The sequence below is a fragment of the Achroia grisella genome, unplaced genomic scaffold, assembly GCF_030625045.1.
Source record: "Achroia grisella isolate CSIRO2021 unplaced genomic scaffold, CSIRO_AGI_Agris_v1 utg352, whole genome shotgun sequence".
Taxonomy (NCBI): domain Eukaryota; kingdom Metazoa; phylum Arthropoda; class Insecta; order Lepidoptera; family Pyralidae; genus Achroia; species Achroia grisella.
This window is the reverse complement of record NW_026712812.1, coordinates 1,109,575-1,129,463: the sequence shown is the minus strand read 5'-3', so window position 1 is coordinate 1,129,463 and position 19,889 is coordinate 1,109,575. Positions and strand designations below refer to the sequence as shown.

The window sequence follows — 19,889 nt, the reverse complement described above, 5'->3', positions numbered from 1 at the left end:
AGCAATATATTAAGGAACAGATTATACACAATTATAATAGGCGGTCTTATTGCTAAAAGCAATCTTTTCAAAGGCAACCTTAGGGAAACGGATTTATATATCGCATAGGTAAGTAATATGTAAACACGAGAGAAGAAAATAAAATAACATAGAAAATGAATTGAAAGAAAATAGTAATAAGTATAATAAGAATCACAATGTATGTAAATGTTATGTAATTGTTTTTTTCTTTATGTGAGAGGAACAATCAAGAGTTTTTCATTTAATTTCATTAAATAGTTGGTGTTTACGGAGGGTTGCCATCCGTCCGGGTTTCCCCGGATTTGTCCTAGTTTAAAGGGCATCTGGGGAGCGTCCGGGGTAATGTAATTTTTTTTAGGTTTTATATTAAAATATATTAATAATTTGTGTTTTATTTTAAGAACAAAAAAAAATCGACCTGACTATTAAAACAATTTGTAATAAAAAAGTGTAAAAATATTTTGTTTTGGTACTTTTAAAATTATGATAAAAAATTATTACATTTAATTTTAGGGTCTGAAAATAAATAAAAAGGTGATTTATGTCATTTTTAACTGATTTTATTATACTATGTTTAAAAAAACCTGTAGACATGTCCGGGTTCTGTACTCTAAAATCCGTCGTTTCACGCGTCTTGTCCTGGTTTTCAAATTTTAGAGATGGCAACCCTATGTCTACGTAACGTATGAAAATCTTTCAATATGAACACTCACCTCTAAATTTAGTAACAATGGGCGGGTCTCTCTGTGCTGATGACGTGGTACGGGACTCCCGGAGTCTCACGGAGACTGCGTGGGCACTGCACACTTCTAAGTCGGGTGGCGGAGGAGCCGCTGGTGCTCGAGATTGCTGCCAGCCTAACACCAGACGTCTGGAAGAATAAAGGAATTCACATTTATGAGCCAACTTCATAGTAGTTCATAGAACTGTAGGTTTATTTATCACTTCCGGTTTTTCAAGAATAGTGGGGCACAAGATGGCGGTATATGAACGGTGACTCGAACAAAAAGGCGTTATACGAGCAGCCCACGAACAAAACGGACGAGTTGTGAGCAGGTTTCTAATATAGATACAAAAGCCTACAAAAATATGCGTAGGTATATTAGATACTAGATTAAAGATGTTTATAAGCAGATATACTATATATAGATAATTGATTGATGTATATTCTAACGTATATCCAAACGTGTTATTAAAATTGACAGCATTTTGCCATTGTACAGAAATGATGAAAAATTTGTATCAAAATCGAAAACTCTTAAATTATGAATGAATAGAAAACAATGTATTTATGTATTTCTATCAGTTGTCTAGTACCCATACACAAGCTTAGCTTTGAAATAGACGGGTGTGTGAGTTATTATTATATAAGAGACAAAGTACACAAATTACAGATACTATGGAAATATAGATTTTATGACATACTATACTATCGAAATATAGATTTTGTGGAAACTTAATCTTCGGAATTTACCTACGTAGATTTTGTGTAACATAGATTTGGTAAGATAGGTTTCCCTAGCTTTTTTTAATTTGATTGATAGATTGATTTTATAAAATTTAATTTACTCACTTCAGGGTACGCACTCTCCTTTCCCAGTGTTGTGCTTGTTTGTCTTTCTCAGAGCCGGCGCCACCAGCGCAGCCCGTGGTACCAGCTGCCTGACCGCCAGCTGAAGACCTGGAATTATACGATCAGTAGGTTAATCCATCGGTACCAAATGATCAATATTTTTTTTACTTCGTAGATGCAAACTCTAAATTCTACTTCTACTGTTTATTGCTTTTTGTACTATTTCTTTGGACAATAAAGTTATTTAAAATAAAAATATTGTAAGTATCTGCTTCGCCATTTTTGGACATACTCACTACCATATCTCACCAACCAAACATTCGCTTTGCCCTGCAAAACATAAAACAGAGGGCAACTCTGTCTGGGCACGCAGACGATTTCGTATACATTCTACAACTGATTTTTTTTCTATGTAATTGGCATGACAAATAATCTGACGATCCATCTGAAGGTAACTGTCGCCTATATCCATGAACAGTACTACGGACATCACTTTATCCGTGACAAACGTGATATCTTGTCATTCCAGAGTACTAAAACGTCATGTTTCTTATGGTGTGATTTTAATTTAAATTGCTAATAAATATATATTAAATACTAGCTATCCCGGCAAACGTTTTGTCATATAAATGCAGGTACTAATATCGATTTTAAGACATAGGGGTTGGTGGTAGAGTGCTGAAAATTTAGGGTTGTAAGTATTTTTAATGCCACATTATAAAAAAAAATGCCCAAAGAAGAAATATAAAATGTTAGGGGTGAACAACCCTTCACTTAGGGATATGAAAATTAAACAGTAGGCAATTCTCAAACCTACTGAATATGAATATAAAATTTCGTAAAAATCGGTCTAGCCGTTTCGTAGGAGTATGGTAACTAACATTGTGACGAGAATTTTATATATAAGATGTTGTACCTTGTGCAAGTATCATCACGACAGCTTTTATCCTGGGTACAGCCGACCACCTCGTGGAGTCGCGACTCAGCTTCTCTCGTCAATCGCCGTAGATGCGCACCTAATGCTTCTGGTATTTTAACTGTAACAAACAATATTAATAAATAAAAAAGTACATAAACTTCATATGAACACTATGAGGGAGGGAGACTATACGAAGACTGTACGTTATGAATACATCTATCTCTTTCGCTCTCTGCCGTTACGCCACTACTTAGAAATATAAGTCTTTTTTTGAAATTGTTATCGCAAATATGGTGACGGGTTTCTGATGCACAGTGGTAATATTGATACCACAATACACTGGTGTTTTAAAACAACAACAGATATGCCGGTCCCATACTAATAACAATATGATATAATAATAATGCAACTAAATTGCTTTTTGAATACAGTCTACACTGAAGAGTAATTTCTGAAGACTATTCTAAGGTTTCAGTGACCAAAGAATTACTACATTCTTTGATCAACAGCGTTGTCAACACGGGCCGTACGGCTGATCCTGATAATGAGAATCTATTATACAATTAGTTCATTTTAAGGCCTAACCATATACATTAGGATAGAACGCCCTAATACCTAAAAAAAGTAACGACGTATAAATAATAAAAAATATTTCGATAAAAAGCTGTCTTATTACATTTATTAATAATTTAATTAATTAATTTGATTGACTTCTATTGATTAGATATTTAATACCTGTGCCTTATTAGTTATAATTTTCCATTCAGAAAAAAAATAAGCAGAGTATAAGCACAGATAACGAAATCTCATTACGTCACAGCTGCGGATGATTGTATTACCTAACGGATTTGACGCATTGTGAATAACCTACTGATACTGAATGAAAAGTTATTTTTCATATAACTGGAACTGCAAACAAGCTGATAGCCAATTTGATAAAACAAATGGCAATCGTCGACTATAGAGGGAGAAGGGATTGTTAGTAAAGCTATTCATCTATCTATAGGCGATGGTAAACGTTTATGTGAATAACATTACTACCAATATATTCTTTGGGTAACCTCCACGCCCCCATCCTGGGAAACCATCGTCGCCATTTTCTGGTCTAGCCCTCGATGGGCTAATTGTTATTTTTCATATAACTGGATTTGCATATCGCTAAAAAGGGGGTTCCAAGTCGCCTATTTACATGAATAGCATCTTTATTTATTAAATTATTCATTTGAATTCCCTAATCTTGGATATCATGTGTAGCTATGTTATAGAACCTAAAAACTCTTAAATGAACTTACTAATGATAGTTACTAAATTATTTCCACCTATCGAGATATAAAAAACCTTTTTTTTTCAGAGTTATAAATGCAAGCTCTAGAAATTAAAATGAATGTATTGTAGACCCAAAATTTCAATAAAATATGTAATATATTTACGCGTATATATATTATGAGGTAACAACAAATAAGCTGTTAGCTGACTCTTCCTCTAAAGTTACCCGTGGTTGAACAATCGTTCATTGCCTTTACATTTCGGTCTTCACGACTCTACATATGTAGTCACTTTTAGACAATAACGGAAATAATTACAAACTACGTAGATAACGTAACATAATTTTCGTAGATGATTATATAGAAAAGAATAGAATAAAAAAAATATTCAAACAAATCTAAATTTAAGTACTTTTTATTACTCCTACATATTTTTACTACCGCTCATTCGTAAAGCACAAGAAATCACCATAACGATAATAAACGAATGTGTCGCCATTTAAAAAATGTATGGTCACAACAAATATTTGTAAATTAAAATTTTTAAGTTGAAATCTTTGAATATAAACTACTAAATATGATATATGTACTTATGCTTCAGTTTTCAATTTTACAAATTTTTAACATATATAATTCAACTATTTCCAAATGTACATTTAGTTGAAATATAAATATTTAGTATCAACACTGTGTGTGAAGGTAAATATTTTGCAGTTCAATTCTCACAACCCATGTAATAATAATTACCACCATTATCGATATGATCTCATATTGTTACTTATTTATCATATATACGTCATCATATGAATAGCTAACCACCTAATACAGTAAGCAAATAATCATTACGTTTAAGCTTATAGAATGTGACGTCACACTCGAAAATACCAATCGTAACGCCACTATACGATACGATAACGATAGCAGAATCAAAAACAATAACGAATGCGATTGTCCGATAACCGTTTGATAACGGCATTTATTGAGAGTTTATTATCTCCGCCAATGTCAATAAACTACTATTTTGATTACCACATTGACAGATGATATATGTAATAATCATAAAAATAGGACAGTTCCAATGTTGTCCACTTGACTAGAAAATAAAGTTATAGTTCATCGTTTTATCTCAGAATCAAATTTGCCATTACCTGTGTTGCTAGCTTCTCGCAATTCTAAAATAGTGTTGTGGCTAGGGCTGCCAACTATAGTGTTTTAAACAGGATTACACTTTGTACTGTTGAACAAAAATAATGTTTTCAGCATTTACTGAATAAGTACTAAGTGGCGGGATGATAGAAATAGAGCATCTATTGATTTAATAAAAATGAGCTCCTCATTTATTTTAATTTCAATTGTAATTGTGGTGAGGCGTATGATGTTTTTACAAAGCTTGTAAATTAGTAAGTTGTACGAGAAGCTTTAAAAAATATGTAAGAAATAATAAATAAATATAGGGTTGTTTTATCAAAATATATTTATTTTAATTGACATTTAAGTTTGAATTGTAACAGTAACTTTAGTGTACGTACATACACTGGTGTGAATGGTGTATCTACCTGCGCCACAGCGCACTGCAGATGTTAGAATGAGACGTCAAGTCTACTCAATAAACCAATCACGATGATTTCACCAGGAATTAAGTATGATGGTTTCTAGAACGCCTGGAAGTCGATCCGACGTGATAGATTTTGTAGCAATAGAGGGGTATTTCCCATTACTAACACCCCCAACAAACAATTATGACAATTTAGACGGACAAAAAGTACGCTAATAACTGTACTTTGACGGACAAAAAAGTACGCTGATAACTGTAATACGGGTATGTAGTCCCTAAACCATTTTCATTTAGTAACTGCTGAATCTTTGATATAGTGAATAATACAAAATCTGACGGCACATTTTATATTTCGATGCTCGCTTACCTGCTTGCGGGATTGGCACATGAAGGCATGCACGTAATGTTTTATTTACAGAAAACTTTTTGTAACCGACGAGGATTCGAGAAAATTCCCTTTGGGGACGTTTATTAAATGCAAATCACGTTTTCCTAAATCAGTGATTCTCAACCTTTATTTGACTAGAGACCATTTGATTTCTTTAGACATAAAGATATTACACTACGTAGTCAATACTGCATATAAATAGTATATAAATGTATCTGGGATAATGAAGGACATATGTAGATTTCGTATATCGGTCAATTATAGTGAAGGAGGTATATTTCTTAATAAATAGTTAGAATAAAGTAAACTTGGAATTTTCATTCTGTCCACCGCCTTAATACAGTATTCACTGTCGTTTTGAACATATCTACCAAAATATTAAATGCTAATGGATAATATATGTAATAATATATCTATATACGACCTCCATCACATACACTGTAGATCCGAACGAAGCCTAGGTAGGTTGCTAGTTACTTAATATATTAAAAAAGAAATAGTACAATTAACTGACGGATTCATTTCATATTGTAACGTCAAACACCTCGTTCCTCGCGTTCATTATTACTAAATGTGTAATTTGAATTTAGAACGTATAATTCGAAAATGAAAACTTATCGCGAAGTATAATTTGGATTTATCGGACAATTGTGGGTCTGTGGACTATTATTTGGGAACCACTGTCTCGACGACTCGTATGGGGGAGGTGTTAGTACAGTGAGTTTAGGGATTTGCTTAGTGAACCATTTCCGGCGACGTTTTATTCATTGTATGTCTTTCACATCTCGTTAAGGTTTCCGTATGTTGCGAATAACTGAATTATTTCACTGAGTTTTCTTATCTGTGTACTATGTTTAATAAGGGTTTTGTAGTTAGATAAGTTGTTTTCGTGTTATCTTTCATTAGCTTTATCGTTTTATCGCGTTTAATTACACGGTAACAGTGTCGGTCGCTGTGATTTGAAACGGTCCTCTGGTCGTCGGAATACCAGTGTTAGTTAGTTGTCTAGGCTGTAAATTACCATTTTTATATGAGATCAAGTCGATAGTAATTTTTAATTAATAGTAATATTAATAATCCAGGGTAATTTCATTACCTCTGAGTTAGCCTATTAATAACATTAATAACCCATGATATTTCACACAACGCCTTATATCCCTAAGGTAAGCAGGATTTGTGTTAAACAACTGCTAAATATATAATGTACACTTCTGAGTGTTTCCATTTATGAATACAAGAATGAAATTCAAATAATGAATCTAAAAAGGATAAAAAGCTAAAGCTGTATATCTCTTTCTAGATAGCAGAACTTTTAGTGCGAAGGCAAAGAAATATGAGTTTTAAAATGTAACTAGTAGAACTCAATATTATTTTTTAGTTTAACTACGAACAATAGTGTTAATTAATTATGTATATCTGTCACTTGCTCCGTAATTAAACTCTGCACCCCTTTCATTAGCTCAGACAAATCCAATAATCTAATACATTATTATTAGCCAAGAAAGCGAACGCTAGTTTTCGGTTTTCCGGCAATGACGGCATACATAATTTGTAGTAACTCATCCATTATTACAGGGAGACGTGATTTACTTTCGAGGAAAACAGTATTTACTTGTTTTTCGAACAATAGGAAATATTGTTAGATCAGAGAGTAAAGAGAAGACGCGGGAACGGGGAATAACGTGTAAATTATATGATTGTATGTATATTATTATATTTATTTATAAATAAATAACTCTGAACAACTCAGACAGCGACATTTAATCCTAAACTAAGCAGATATTACTATGCGTACTAGAAAATTGATAGTAATTCAATACATTTTATTTTAAAATGTGTTTTTTTTATATCACGATGATGCATCAAGCATATGGCCCATCTGATGGTTACCGTAATCTATGGACGCCTGAAACACGTGGGGCGTCACGTGCTTAATGTTGACAATTGAAAATGATTACAGTTGTGAAGATACATACATGTGTTATATTTAGGTATGAGATGTACCGTGGACTAATAATGGTTTATTATCATGACTTAGATTCAATGTACTGTTATAAATTTGATGCAGTCATTATTCATACGTATTCTTTAGTTTACACGTGATCATGCCGGTTGAAACACTGCCGAAATATCGGCCGACAATATGAGATTCAATGGTCGTGAGTTCATATCTGGTCGATATTAAAAAAACATCTGTGTGGAATATTGTCTCTGACCAACTCCCTGATGGAAAAGCTATATGTATGTAAGTGAAGGCGGTAGGCTCGCCCTCTGCTCTATTGGATTCAACCACTACGTAATTGACAATTGACAGTGTCTCTGTTTCAACCATCTATTATAACATCTAGGATAACAGTTGTGATATAGGTATGTAAGATATATATAGCATCTGTAAGATATAAATTTTATTTACTCCCGTCTGAAACTATTACTTATAAATAATATTAAAATACCATCCTGATCATCTGGATGATGCCGGTCCTTCACCGTGTGTTAAATCCAAAACTTTCTGCAATGGTATTTCCGAACGGATACTATAGTGCAATCTTCAAGAAAAGAGCTTATTCCTTATTAAAAAGCCGGCAACGCCCTTGCAATTCCCCTGGTGTTGTGGGTGCTCATGGAGGGCGGTTAATACTTACCATCAGGTGACCCGCAAATTCGTTTGTCCCTTATGCTATAAAAATATATATTACAGAATTAACATAGCACGTAAGATACTTACACTGACTGCCTTCTTTCGCCCCAAACTCCATAAGCATCTTGGCAAGACCTCGATTGCTGGAGAGCACTGCCACATCCAAGGGTGACAGTCCATCGGCGTTAAGACTGTAGATAAAAATAATATCATTAGTATATAATTTTTTATGTAACAGAATTTATGAATATTAGTATTGCGGGAAACATAGAAGAAGGGATAACGGCGGGAAACATAGGAGGCGCAGGGAAGACCAAGGTACAGCAAGTTACATTAAGCAAATTAAATACAAAATTGGGGTCGTGTATCAACATTTAAAGAGCATGATGGAAGTGGCAAAAGCTCCACAGAGAGCTTGGCTCTTAAATTATGAATGACTGAATTGGAATGGAGAATAAGCTTACGACCTACTTGATGAATAGTGCACCTCGTTATTAAAACTAAATTTCATCATTTTTTAAATCTTAAAAATGTATTATTATATATTATGGCTTCGCTTATATAAAAATAAAACCTTATTTTTTTTTATACTACTATTTTTCACTTGGTCATGGCATCACACGTGAATGGTTGTACCGATTTCGCAATTTTTTTGTTGGGTTTGTTATTGTAAGCAGAAGGTTCTTATGAAACAAAAAAATAGGAAAGTTTCGCGGATTTTTTTTATTATATATACCAATGCGAATTCATATTCATAGTTAAAACTGGGTAACGTATGTCGGGATAGCTAGGGTAACATATTTAAATAGACGGCCTATCTAGAATAAAATCGACAGCATAAGGGACTCTAAAAGTAAATTTAAGTAAAATTTACCTGTTGACATCCACGTCTGTAGAATCCAATATGTTTCTTGCTTTATCCAAATAACCATGTTCTACAGCCGCAAATAAAGCTGAAACAAGAAGAGTACTATTTTTATACACACAGAATAATTATTATCATTTATAATATTAATAATAACACAGAACAATTCACAGCGCCATCACGTTCCAAGGAGCTAGCTAAGGAGAGATCTTTTGTCAGACCAGACAGTCGTAGTCTGGTCGCTGAAAAGTCAACACTAGACTTCCTATCTAATTACCATATTCCATCAGGTCGACCAGTGATTGATTTAAAACTTTTTTGTTTCTTCTACATTCATCTATTCATGTTGGCCGATAGGTGATCAGCTTACTAAATATAAATGTAATAACATAGATCTGTTCCATGGATTTGTATTTATTACCAATTTTTTCTAATGCTGTTAGGCGCAACTGCCTTTTACAGCTTTACCGAACGATAGGGGGCGAGTGCAGCTGACACTCTAAACCCCGGCAGGACTTATGGATCGGCTGAAGGCCATCTCCTGCCTGACGGATTCGAGTTTAGTCTGAGGGCACCGCTAGGGCTTTGTACGTCGGCTCAGACCGTCGTAATTTCTATCCCTTTTAAATTGGACGGGGGATCGCTCGGAGGGAGCATTCATTGACAACAATTATGATAAGATAATAGATTTATTTCAGGCTTTATAAGTCTATCGGTATCTTAAAAATAAAAGATGAAATGCAAAATAATAATAAAACAAAAAAAATAATACCATGCAAATGTATGTTAACTTGTGCAATTTTATCTTGCTGTGCGCGCGCGTCCTTTTGCTGACGTCGTGATGCTTTATCTAAGTTGGGGGGGAGCGGGGCGCATGCACTTAGCGACGGCAGCTCCCCCCCACAACCCTCGAGGAGTGCGCCGTATTGAAACTCTAAAGAAAACAAAACAAAAGAAAATTATAGAAAAAAAAATGGAACAAAAAAAAACTATAAACAAAAATTATTTGAATAAAGAAATAAACAAAATTATTTAGAAATACAAGAAATCAAATCAAAAGCACATAATATGGCAAATATAATTGCAATTTAGAAATAAAACAACATTGGGTAGATATTAATTAAAGTAAATAATGAAAAATATATGAAAATAATAACTTGAAATTCTTATGAATTGTGAACGGAAACGTGTTTGCATTGTGCAGCATCTTAAGTGTATGCCTTTGACTCCATAAAGGAGGGCATACAGTGAGTAAAATATTTTGTACATTGTATCAAATCAAAAAATCTTTGTTCATCAATCAAAAATACATTGTATCAAATCAAAAAATTGTTTACTTATATCACTATAGGTATTCATTATCCAATATTATAATGAAATTATAATAACTTTCGTCTAAAACATAAGTAAGATTGTATGTATTACAATGATTTCCTAGTGTCATCGGTAGGCAAAATTTAAATGACTCAATAGCCCGATGAACAAGCAACAATATGTTTTTTATCTGACAAATGATTTATTATTTCAGTCAAAGGTACAATTTTCTTATGTATTGGAAATACCTATGGAGATGCTGATAAAAATGTCATTATGCTTACGAAAGATTTATTTCAGATTTGTTTTGACGGTAGCTCTAAGCTATCTATGATTGTTGCTTTATATTCGATGATAGGTCCGCTACATCTCGAATATAGGCATCTTTGATTGACATGTTTTTTTTAAGGTACTTGATCTTATAAACGTCACGTCTAGGTATGATAGAAATAACTCATAGGGAGTCCTGTGGGTTTCTCTAATTCTGGAGGCATCGACAAGCAGTTTCCTATTCAACTAAAAAAGGTTTAAAGTTCAACACTAGATAAGATACCCTGTTAAAAAAATTCTTCAGAATTTCATGTTATGTGAAAAAGAGTTAAGAATAGAGAGACTCAAAGTCTTTTACATGGGTGCCCCATGTAAAGACTAAGAATCTAATCTTTGTACAGATAACCGCATCCTCTAGAATGACCACGAATTAGATGTGGCTACATTGTCGCCTACATGAAGATATATAGTTGTCACTTTCTATCAAGTGGGCAAGAAACTTGTTTGCTATTTTAGTTATAAAAAAAAGGTGTTTGTTCACCTATCTATCTTTCTTATGACCACCTGTACACGTACTCGGGCGGATTTCCGAATGAATTCGGTCCTCAAGGCAGCTTCGAGGTTATATACAATAGCCTTATATGGGAGCACGCAATACATTACGATTAGGCGGTTAGCCCACGTGTACAAGGTAAACTGCACAGCCATATTATTAATGTACAAGTTTTGTTTGTATGCATGACTCGAATTAAGACCTCTGATATTTGATAAATATATGCATGGATATATCTTACATGCTTGTGAATAAATAATAACAATATTGGACGGAGAATTTTGGATTCATTTACTGATTAATACAAAAACTGTTTATATATGTTCAAATTAGTGAGTAAATGTAATGAATATGACTAATTACTTATTTAAAACGGCCGTAAGCAGACGTCATTAAAATGACATATGAAAATAAAAAAGGAAAACATAGCAAAAAATATTTTCTTAGAAATTATTAAAATTCGTAAACATTTGGAGTAGAAAACAGGGGAACATCAAATCACTATGACCGTTGTTTCTACAGGTATAGTCAGAGTAAGCTACAGTTCTCCTTTTTGATCTCTTCGGAAATATGGAGCGGCAGGGGGGACGGCTAACAGCAATAGAATAGTTCGAAAAAGGATACTCAGAGACAGCATTACATTTAGCAAATATCTATATATAAAATGTTTCGACGCCCGCATAAGTCAGCCTTAAGAAGTCAAAGTTGTTACTAAGAACGATTGTTACAAACTCCTATATCACTAATTAATACTGTGAACATATGTTATTGTAACTTCGCCTGTTAGGAACCTATAAACATACATATTCGTCGCGGTTACAACTCTTGATTTACGGCCCATTATCAAGCATCGTAAATGTTTTGCGTAACAAATAAAACGTGTGAAATTCTATTGTGTAGTTATAGTAAAATGATGTTAGAAATAGAAAGTGATTGTGTGTTAACAATACATTTAAACAGACTAAATAGATTATGCTACTGGTATACAGCTTATGGCAGGTCAAAATACGATCCGATCTTATACATGGTAGCTACAAAATGCCCATAAATGAATGGCAAAATGTAAGACATCGTATGCACGTTCTATTCTATTCCTATGATATGATAATTTACTGCAACCACAGATCCAATTTCCTCAATTTATGACGGCAGATATATATATAACACGGTTAGATCTAACCCTAATTTACATGTGGACTAGCTATTATACACGATTTCGTCTGGTGTTTTCAGACAAAAGATAACCTGTGTTCATGCTCGTCATACAATTTATTTTAGAGTTAAATTTTATTAAGATCCGTACAGCCATTTAATAGTGAAAAGGTAAAAAAAAAACAGTCAAATTTTCTTATTTATAATAATAGTATAGAGGATTCATCGACAGACGAAACCACTGCTATAGTAGAATAGAAAATAATAGAAAATTCTTTACTCAAATAAATTTAAATTTAAGCACGTTGAAAAGTCATATATTTTATTCTACTGCTCATTCGTTCAGTCTATTATGTTAGGTCTATTTTATGTACTCAGTGATTAGAGAATTTTTAAGTTTTGTGTAAATAATTTATGAACATAGTATTAAATTTTAACACGAATAATTTTATAGCAAATAAAGGTCTCTATCGACATTTCAACTAGGTTGCACTAGCCGTGGTCACTAGCTGACTCTAATAATATTTTTTAAATTTATAATATAATTACTAGATCAGGAAAGTCATAAGTAAAACAACGATGTTTCTGTACCACCAAAGATTTTTTATAAACGGTTTTTTCAAATTTTATTCCTCAAATTATGTTTTCATGTCTGGATGTTGTAAAAACTTCAGATTTTACGATTTACATTAAAAAGTAACAAATAAGTGTGTAACAACAAAATAATAGATAGAATACAGAAGGGTCTTCCCTTTCTGGTCACTATAATTTTTTTTAGAGCTATGCTTATTTATTACTTTTTACTCTATGTTTTTATATTTATAATAATATTTGTTTAAATAGTAGCCTATCAGGATGATTCAAGTAGCTAGGCTATGTTGTCTGGTCGCCAAAACCAAATAAACAAAAATATCGTTTGTTTTTTAACTTTCTGTGCAGACAGAGGCGTATTGAAAGCCCTTCCAAAGTTAGAAGCCAATTAATTATTCACGAGGTACCCCATAAGCAAATATAAATAAACCGATGCGTTTTAAAATCTATTTGACTTTACAAGTGGTTTAAAATTATATAAATTGGAAAAAGTAACTTCTTTTACTTTTTTTGTGATTAAATAGAAATAGAAATAATCTTTATTCAAATAAACTTAATATAAGCACTTTTGAATAGTCAAGTTTTTTTATTCTACCGCTTATTCGGAATGCAGATTCACATTATTCATATTTTTAATACTAGCAGTTATCCGAGACTTCGTCTGTACAAACTCTCAACGTTTATTTCACTGCCTTCCAGATTAATTTTTGGGATAAAAGATAGCCTGCCTATCTGCGTTCTCGTGATACGATCTATATATGTAAAATTTCATTACGATCCGTCCAGTTGTTTAGCCGTTAAAAGGTAACAAACAGACAGACACTTTTCTATCTTAATATTAGTATATATGGAAGCATGGAATTATTATTGTACAACATAACGATTTAAAAACACTTTCGTTTCGTATACAGGTTTATACTTGTTAATCTATTAAAATGATCAATTGCACGAGAACATGTATTTATGTAATAGTAAAATTATGCGGTCGTTTAATTAATTCAGAAATTGAACGTTAAAAAAAGTGTTTACAATCAAGTATAGCTGTTTCTGTACAAGTTTTTTAAGGAAGTCCACAACTTGTCTTTTATTAAGATACTATTCAACGTCACAATACTATACTTTTTATGCTCGGTTCTTAAACAATTTGAAATGTATTCGATTTTAGAATCTAAGGTTAGCAGCAATTACGTTCAAAATTTACACGCGAAGTTAGTGCACTTCCGGTATATAGCAGGTACTTAAGAAATAATAATAATTCAGGATAATTCACAAAGCGTCAATAGTCCCAAGTTAAGCAGAGCTTGTGTTTATTTGTACTAGATATCTGTATATACATAGGTATATGTTTAAGAAAAAATACAAAAGAAAATTAAAAAATGAAAGATATGATTACGGAAGAAAAGAAAAAATAATAATTAAGAAAAATATAAATATTATAAGTTAGGATAAGAAAAGTAAAAAATATTCAATAAAATAAAAAAAAAATTGTAGGAGAATTTTTTTGTAAAAAAAAAAAACAAAAAATATATACTGATGACGATGACTAATAAATACTTCTATTGATGTAAATATCAAGGATACTGAAAGAAAGTACGTCACGAAACTAATTCCTATAAAACACAAGGTGAAAGGTTTCCATTATTACTATGTGGTATAAAGTCACGGTACATGTTATTGTTCCTAACGCTCGTGACTTCACTAACGTGTACACGCATCGCGTGAATCGTTACTCAATTCCATGTCTATTACATTAAAAAAAAAAATTGATTTGAAAGCAACAGTGATGTATCGGTTCTGTACGGCACAAAGCGGAAATACACGAGGCCGCGGTATAGAACGAGAAATGACATCTACAAAATCGGTCATGGCGTGATGCAGACACTTGTATCGGAAGCGATTACTGTTAGCTGACATTCTGTCTCAAGTATCGATATATATAACTAATTAATTACAACACAAAACTAAAAATTAAAAACACAACACAATACAATAACATCACTAAAATTTATGGAACACAAATTTTATAAATTTAAAAATGTTTGATTTTGGAACTGACCGCAGGATAAAAACTCGAGCATGTCAGTCCATTGCAGTATCATAATTGCAACTGAGATGCGAGATGCTCGCGCGGTTTTCGGACTCCCAAGCATTGTGTGCACTATCTCGATCTCTTGTGTAGTCACAATATCTAAAATCTTTAAGTGTGCAAAAGTGACATGAGTTGGCAGGCTAACTAGGTTGAGTGCAAGTTCAATTTAATACTAGTAATCAAATTAGTTTATAGCTGACGACGACGTTCATGTCATCAGAAAAAAGCAGTTTAATATGTCCATAGTATGGTCATGATAGTTTATGTCGACAGCATCTTGTACCTACCTTGTACATTAGTACACCTTATTAATCAACAACGTATAATAGTATGTCCCACTTACTTATATAGGATACAGTATATAGTTGAAAAAAGCTTAGCCAAACAAACTACTGAAATGAAATTAAGATGGCGGTTTTCCTGATCTCAATATGCAAAACCGGTGGTTTCTCTCTAATAACTCTCGAATGGAAAGGGAAAATGTTTTGAACATACCACGCTGCGGTTACTATTAAAAAGTTATTTATTACCCGATTTTGAAATTGGACAAGTTTACATAAAGATTTAATACTTACTACATTTTTAGTAGATATAATTTACTTTACACATAAATGTTCAGAAATTGCTGTTTCTAATGTTTAGGTACGGTTGTATCTTAGATCGTCAGTGTCGTTATATTTCTAGTACCGTATTAAAATGCAGACGTAACTACTGAGTCGTAACACTGTTATTATTTATACTGTGACGTTATATTCATTAAAGAAGCCGTTATAACAATATTATTTTATTATTGAGTAAGGTGCGTGTTTAAAGATGGCGAAAATGTCGATTGTCGCTCACATAAGTGGAAAATGAAAAACAAATAACACTTTATGTATTTCACTTTTTCTTGTCTATGGTTCTTAAGTTATTATCATAAGTTTTGTTCCATAAATATTCATATGTTTGATACATGTGAACATATTACTTTTAGGCCAATTTATTATCTATATTTAACTTGGTGACTTTAAAATAAAAGAAATTGAAAGTAGGTGCTGATGATTTGTAGTATAATTGTAATAACTTTAAAAAAACTAAAAGTATATATTTCATTTTTCTTTTTTAATTTCTTAAAACTTTCTTTTCTTGATGCTTATGTGCTTTCATGTTTTTTTTTTAATGTTTTATATTATATATGTGTGATCAAATTGACGAAAAAAAAAACTTGGCCAAATAAAAGTAAACTCACAATGACATTTCTAGACGAAAGTGAAAAAAAGAGTTTCAATTCGTAATAAACGAGCGGACTCGAAAGGTCAATGTCTGCACTTTCAAGATAATGATCATATTCCGTAACTACATTACAAGTGGGGAACTCTCCCACACATTTGCCATTGTTTTGGGGAACTTACATAACACTAATGTGATATCATATTTCTTAAAATAATACACTTAATTATAATTGCTGTGTCCGTTCCGAATTCGCAGCCAGCATTTTGGAAAAGATATGAAGATTGTTGTTGTATTTTTTTTTATATAATTGGAATGGTTATACTAATGGTACTTCAGGTGGTAAGTACCAACTTTCGTCCACACATGAACCTCCTAGTAATTTTTTTGTTATACTAGCTGTCACCCGCGTGGATTTAGAATAGAGATAGATATGATTCTACCACTCATTTGAAATGTAAACCCATTACAATATAAGAGAAATAAAAAAAATACTTAATTAAAAATAGCCTAAGTGGGTTGTCGGAGGTAATTTCTGGAACTACTGAACTGATTTTGAAGATTCTTTTACCGATAAAAAACCACGCATTTGTGAGATTTATAGACTATCATACATCATGCTACAACCAATAGTATCGGCCCTGCAATGAAAAATGTTGCAAAAATGGGGACATTGTGAAGCAGACGAAGTTACGCTGTCAGCTAGTTTAATAAATAATCGTAAATATGATAAATTATGATCATCAAATAAAATAACTAGATAGTTCATAACGAATATATTTATTTACAATACAAGATATACTTATGTGATTACAACAAAAATAAGGAAAAGTACGTTAACCTTATTTTACTGTAGGTAATCATGAGTATTATATTGTATTGTGAATTTGGAGATGTTTTTATGGATTATTTGGATCTTATTTTTCTTTAATATCCAAATATTAAAGAATTAAGATTTTATTGCAGAAAATACGAGTATTAGTTAGACGTTGTAGCTTTATATACATCTTGGTTTTTTTTGTAATATTATGTTTTTAATCAACCATCATGCTGGCTCATGGAATAAATACATAATTTCATTTCACGCGACTGCCTTTATTTTTATTAATAATATTTTCCTTCGATTTCTGAGTAATAAAATGTTAATTACTTAGATATTTAAAAGTGCAGGTTTCGAAAAATATATATAAAATTGTAGATTTAAATAAAATTAAGATACTTAATTGTCATTATACGTATCCTTTATTATATTGTTTACTAGCTAATCGCCCCGGCTTCGCATGTGTGTACATGTTTTATATATATAAACCTTCTTCTTGAATCAGTCTTTCTATTAAAAAAAACCCGCTTCAAAATCCGTTGCGTAGTTTTGAACAATTAAGCATATATAGGGACGGACAGACAGCGACCGCGACTTTGTTTTATACTATGTAATGATGTCTTTTCTTACTGTATGTTACAAATAAAGTACATTCTATCTATATACCTATACCTATGTATATTATCTAGTTTTACCAATCATTTATTGTGAAAACTCATGAAATAAATAATTAAAAATCAAATGCCTCGTTTTGAAAATAAATATTTCTCATCAGTGAGAGCATTTATGGATGCCAATAAAGGTATGACAGTAAAATTATTTGCGCTTGTTACACTGCCTGGATTTCCACTGACGAGCGTGAGAATACGAATAGATGTACAGAACAAAAGCTCCTATTGTTTCGTTCCTATTTATTATTGTGATAATCTAAATTTAATTAGAGAACACCATAGTGTATTGGTTTATTAAGCTGTTTCAGACACCAAAGATCACGAGTTCAAATAAAAATAGCAGAAACTCGTAGAAACTTAGCCGACAAATAAAAAAAATATAATTTTTCTAGCTGACCTGGTAAATGTTGTTTTGCTTTATAAATTATTAATGTACTATTGATGATGTAATCCAGGCCGATTTCGGCCACGGCGACTATCTTCAGTTCCGATTTTGTCGTTGATGTGCTCGCATGTGACTTATGTAGCCTATTTTGTGTGTAAAAATCCTCGCACATTGCGGGCATGAGAGCACACCGCTCATATAATTATAGCTGATAGCCGCAGATGGTCGGGCTTTCAGCTTGTCACGTCTGGCATCCAGCTCAAGGAGCCGCCGGTTTTTAAAAGCTTTGACGCTAGAATTAACAAGCTCTCTCCACTCCGGCCGTTCGGCAGCATGCTGCTCCCACATCGAATGATTGATGTCGCACTGCTTCATGTGTCGCTTCAGCACATCTTTGTACCTGAGGAGTTGTCCGCCATGCTTCCGCTTGCCTTCCTCAAGTTCTGAATCAACGCGTCACATGCCCACACCACCGATTACGCCGCATAAGATAAGACTCAATTATTCAGTATTCCGTACGCAGTCAGACCATATATGATATAAGCACTATATATACGGATGTGATATACTGTCCACGTTTCGGCAGAGTATAAGATGTTGGGCAGCACGACTGCCATGTCGACATTGATCTTCGTTGCCAACCTAAAGTCGTGCGAGTTAAAGACCTTAGAGTCCAGCTTGCCATTCACCGATTCTGCTGTTGATCTCTGCATCAATCACACTTAGATGATATTGTGCTACCTAGGTAGCGAAACTTGTCCACCTGCTTCAGCTCATCCCCTCCGAGTAATATTCAGTGACTCGCGACCATGAGTATCCAAAGACATCATGTCTTTTTGACACTGATTTTTAAGCCAAATTTTTTATCGTGGAAATCGGACATTAGCTGTTGCAGGCCCCCTGGGGATTCTGCTAGAAGCACAGGTCATCAGCGTACATCAACTCAGTGATCACGGCATATATATATATATATATATATTCAGAAGTTATTGGACTACGACTGAAAAGTATAACGCGAACAATGTGGGTGCTAGAACGCACCCCTATTTTACCCCACAGGTGACGGGGAAAAAATTGGACTGTTCGTCGTTAACAGCGACGCAGCACTATATCTTAGATGTCTCACGAACTTCTCTGTACATCCGATTTTGTGAAGTACAAGCCAGAGATTGAGGCACACTTAAGGCCTTCTCAAGGTCAACAAAACAGAGATATAAAGGACGACCTATCTCTGCTCTTCTCCTGTACTGAGAATATAGCCTCATATCCGGAAGCCGAACTGGGTTTCGGGAAGAAGTTTTTCGATCATAAAGCGGTTCAGCAACACTCGTGCAAAGACTTTTCCAGGGACTGATAGTAAAATACCACGGTATGAATTACAATCGGACCGGTCACCCTTGTTCTTATATAGGGCCCTGATACGTGATACTTTAAAAGTAGATGGGACTTGTTCCTCTTGCCACATACGAACAAAATGTTCCCATATAGCCGAATGCAATTCATCACCGCCGTATTTCTCCCGGTATAGAGTCAATGCCCACCGCACGCTTATTTTGCTGTTGTTTGATGGCGAGAGCAATTAAAGTGTCTCGTCCAGCGCAGTTGTTGCGG

General features: G+C 33.3%; 1 protein-coding gene across 1 annotated transcript in view; it reads right to left on the bottom strand.

Annotated features, from left to right (window-relative positions):
* LOC131843847 (ankyrin repeat and fibronectin type-III domain-containing protein 1-like) overlaps positions 1-19,889 on the bottom strand; it is a 273,742-nt gene that overhangs the window by 10,114 nt on the left and 243,739 nt on the right. Inside the window, exons 7-12 of the mRNA XM_059192602.1 lie at positions 9,997-10,158; positions 9,234-9,312; positions 8,447-8,550; positions 2,511-2,631; positions 1,595-1,702; positions 735-892 (exon numbers count right to left, since the gene is read on the bottom strand). Coding sequence (XP_059048585.1) covers positions 735-892; positions 1,595-1,702; positions 2,511-2,631; positions 8,447-8,550; positions 9,234-9,312; positions 9,997-10,158 — 732 coding nt within the window. The remainder of the gene's footprint in view (positions 1-734; positions 893-1,594; positions 1,703-2,510; positions 2,632-8,446; positions 8,551-9,233; positions 9,313-9,996; positions 10,159-19,889) is intronic.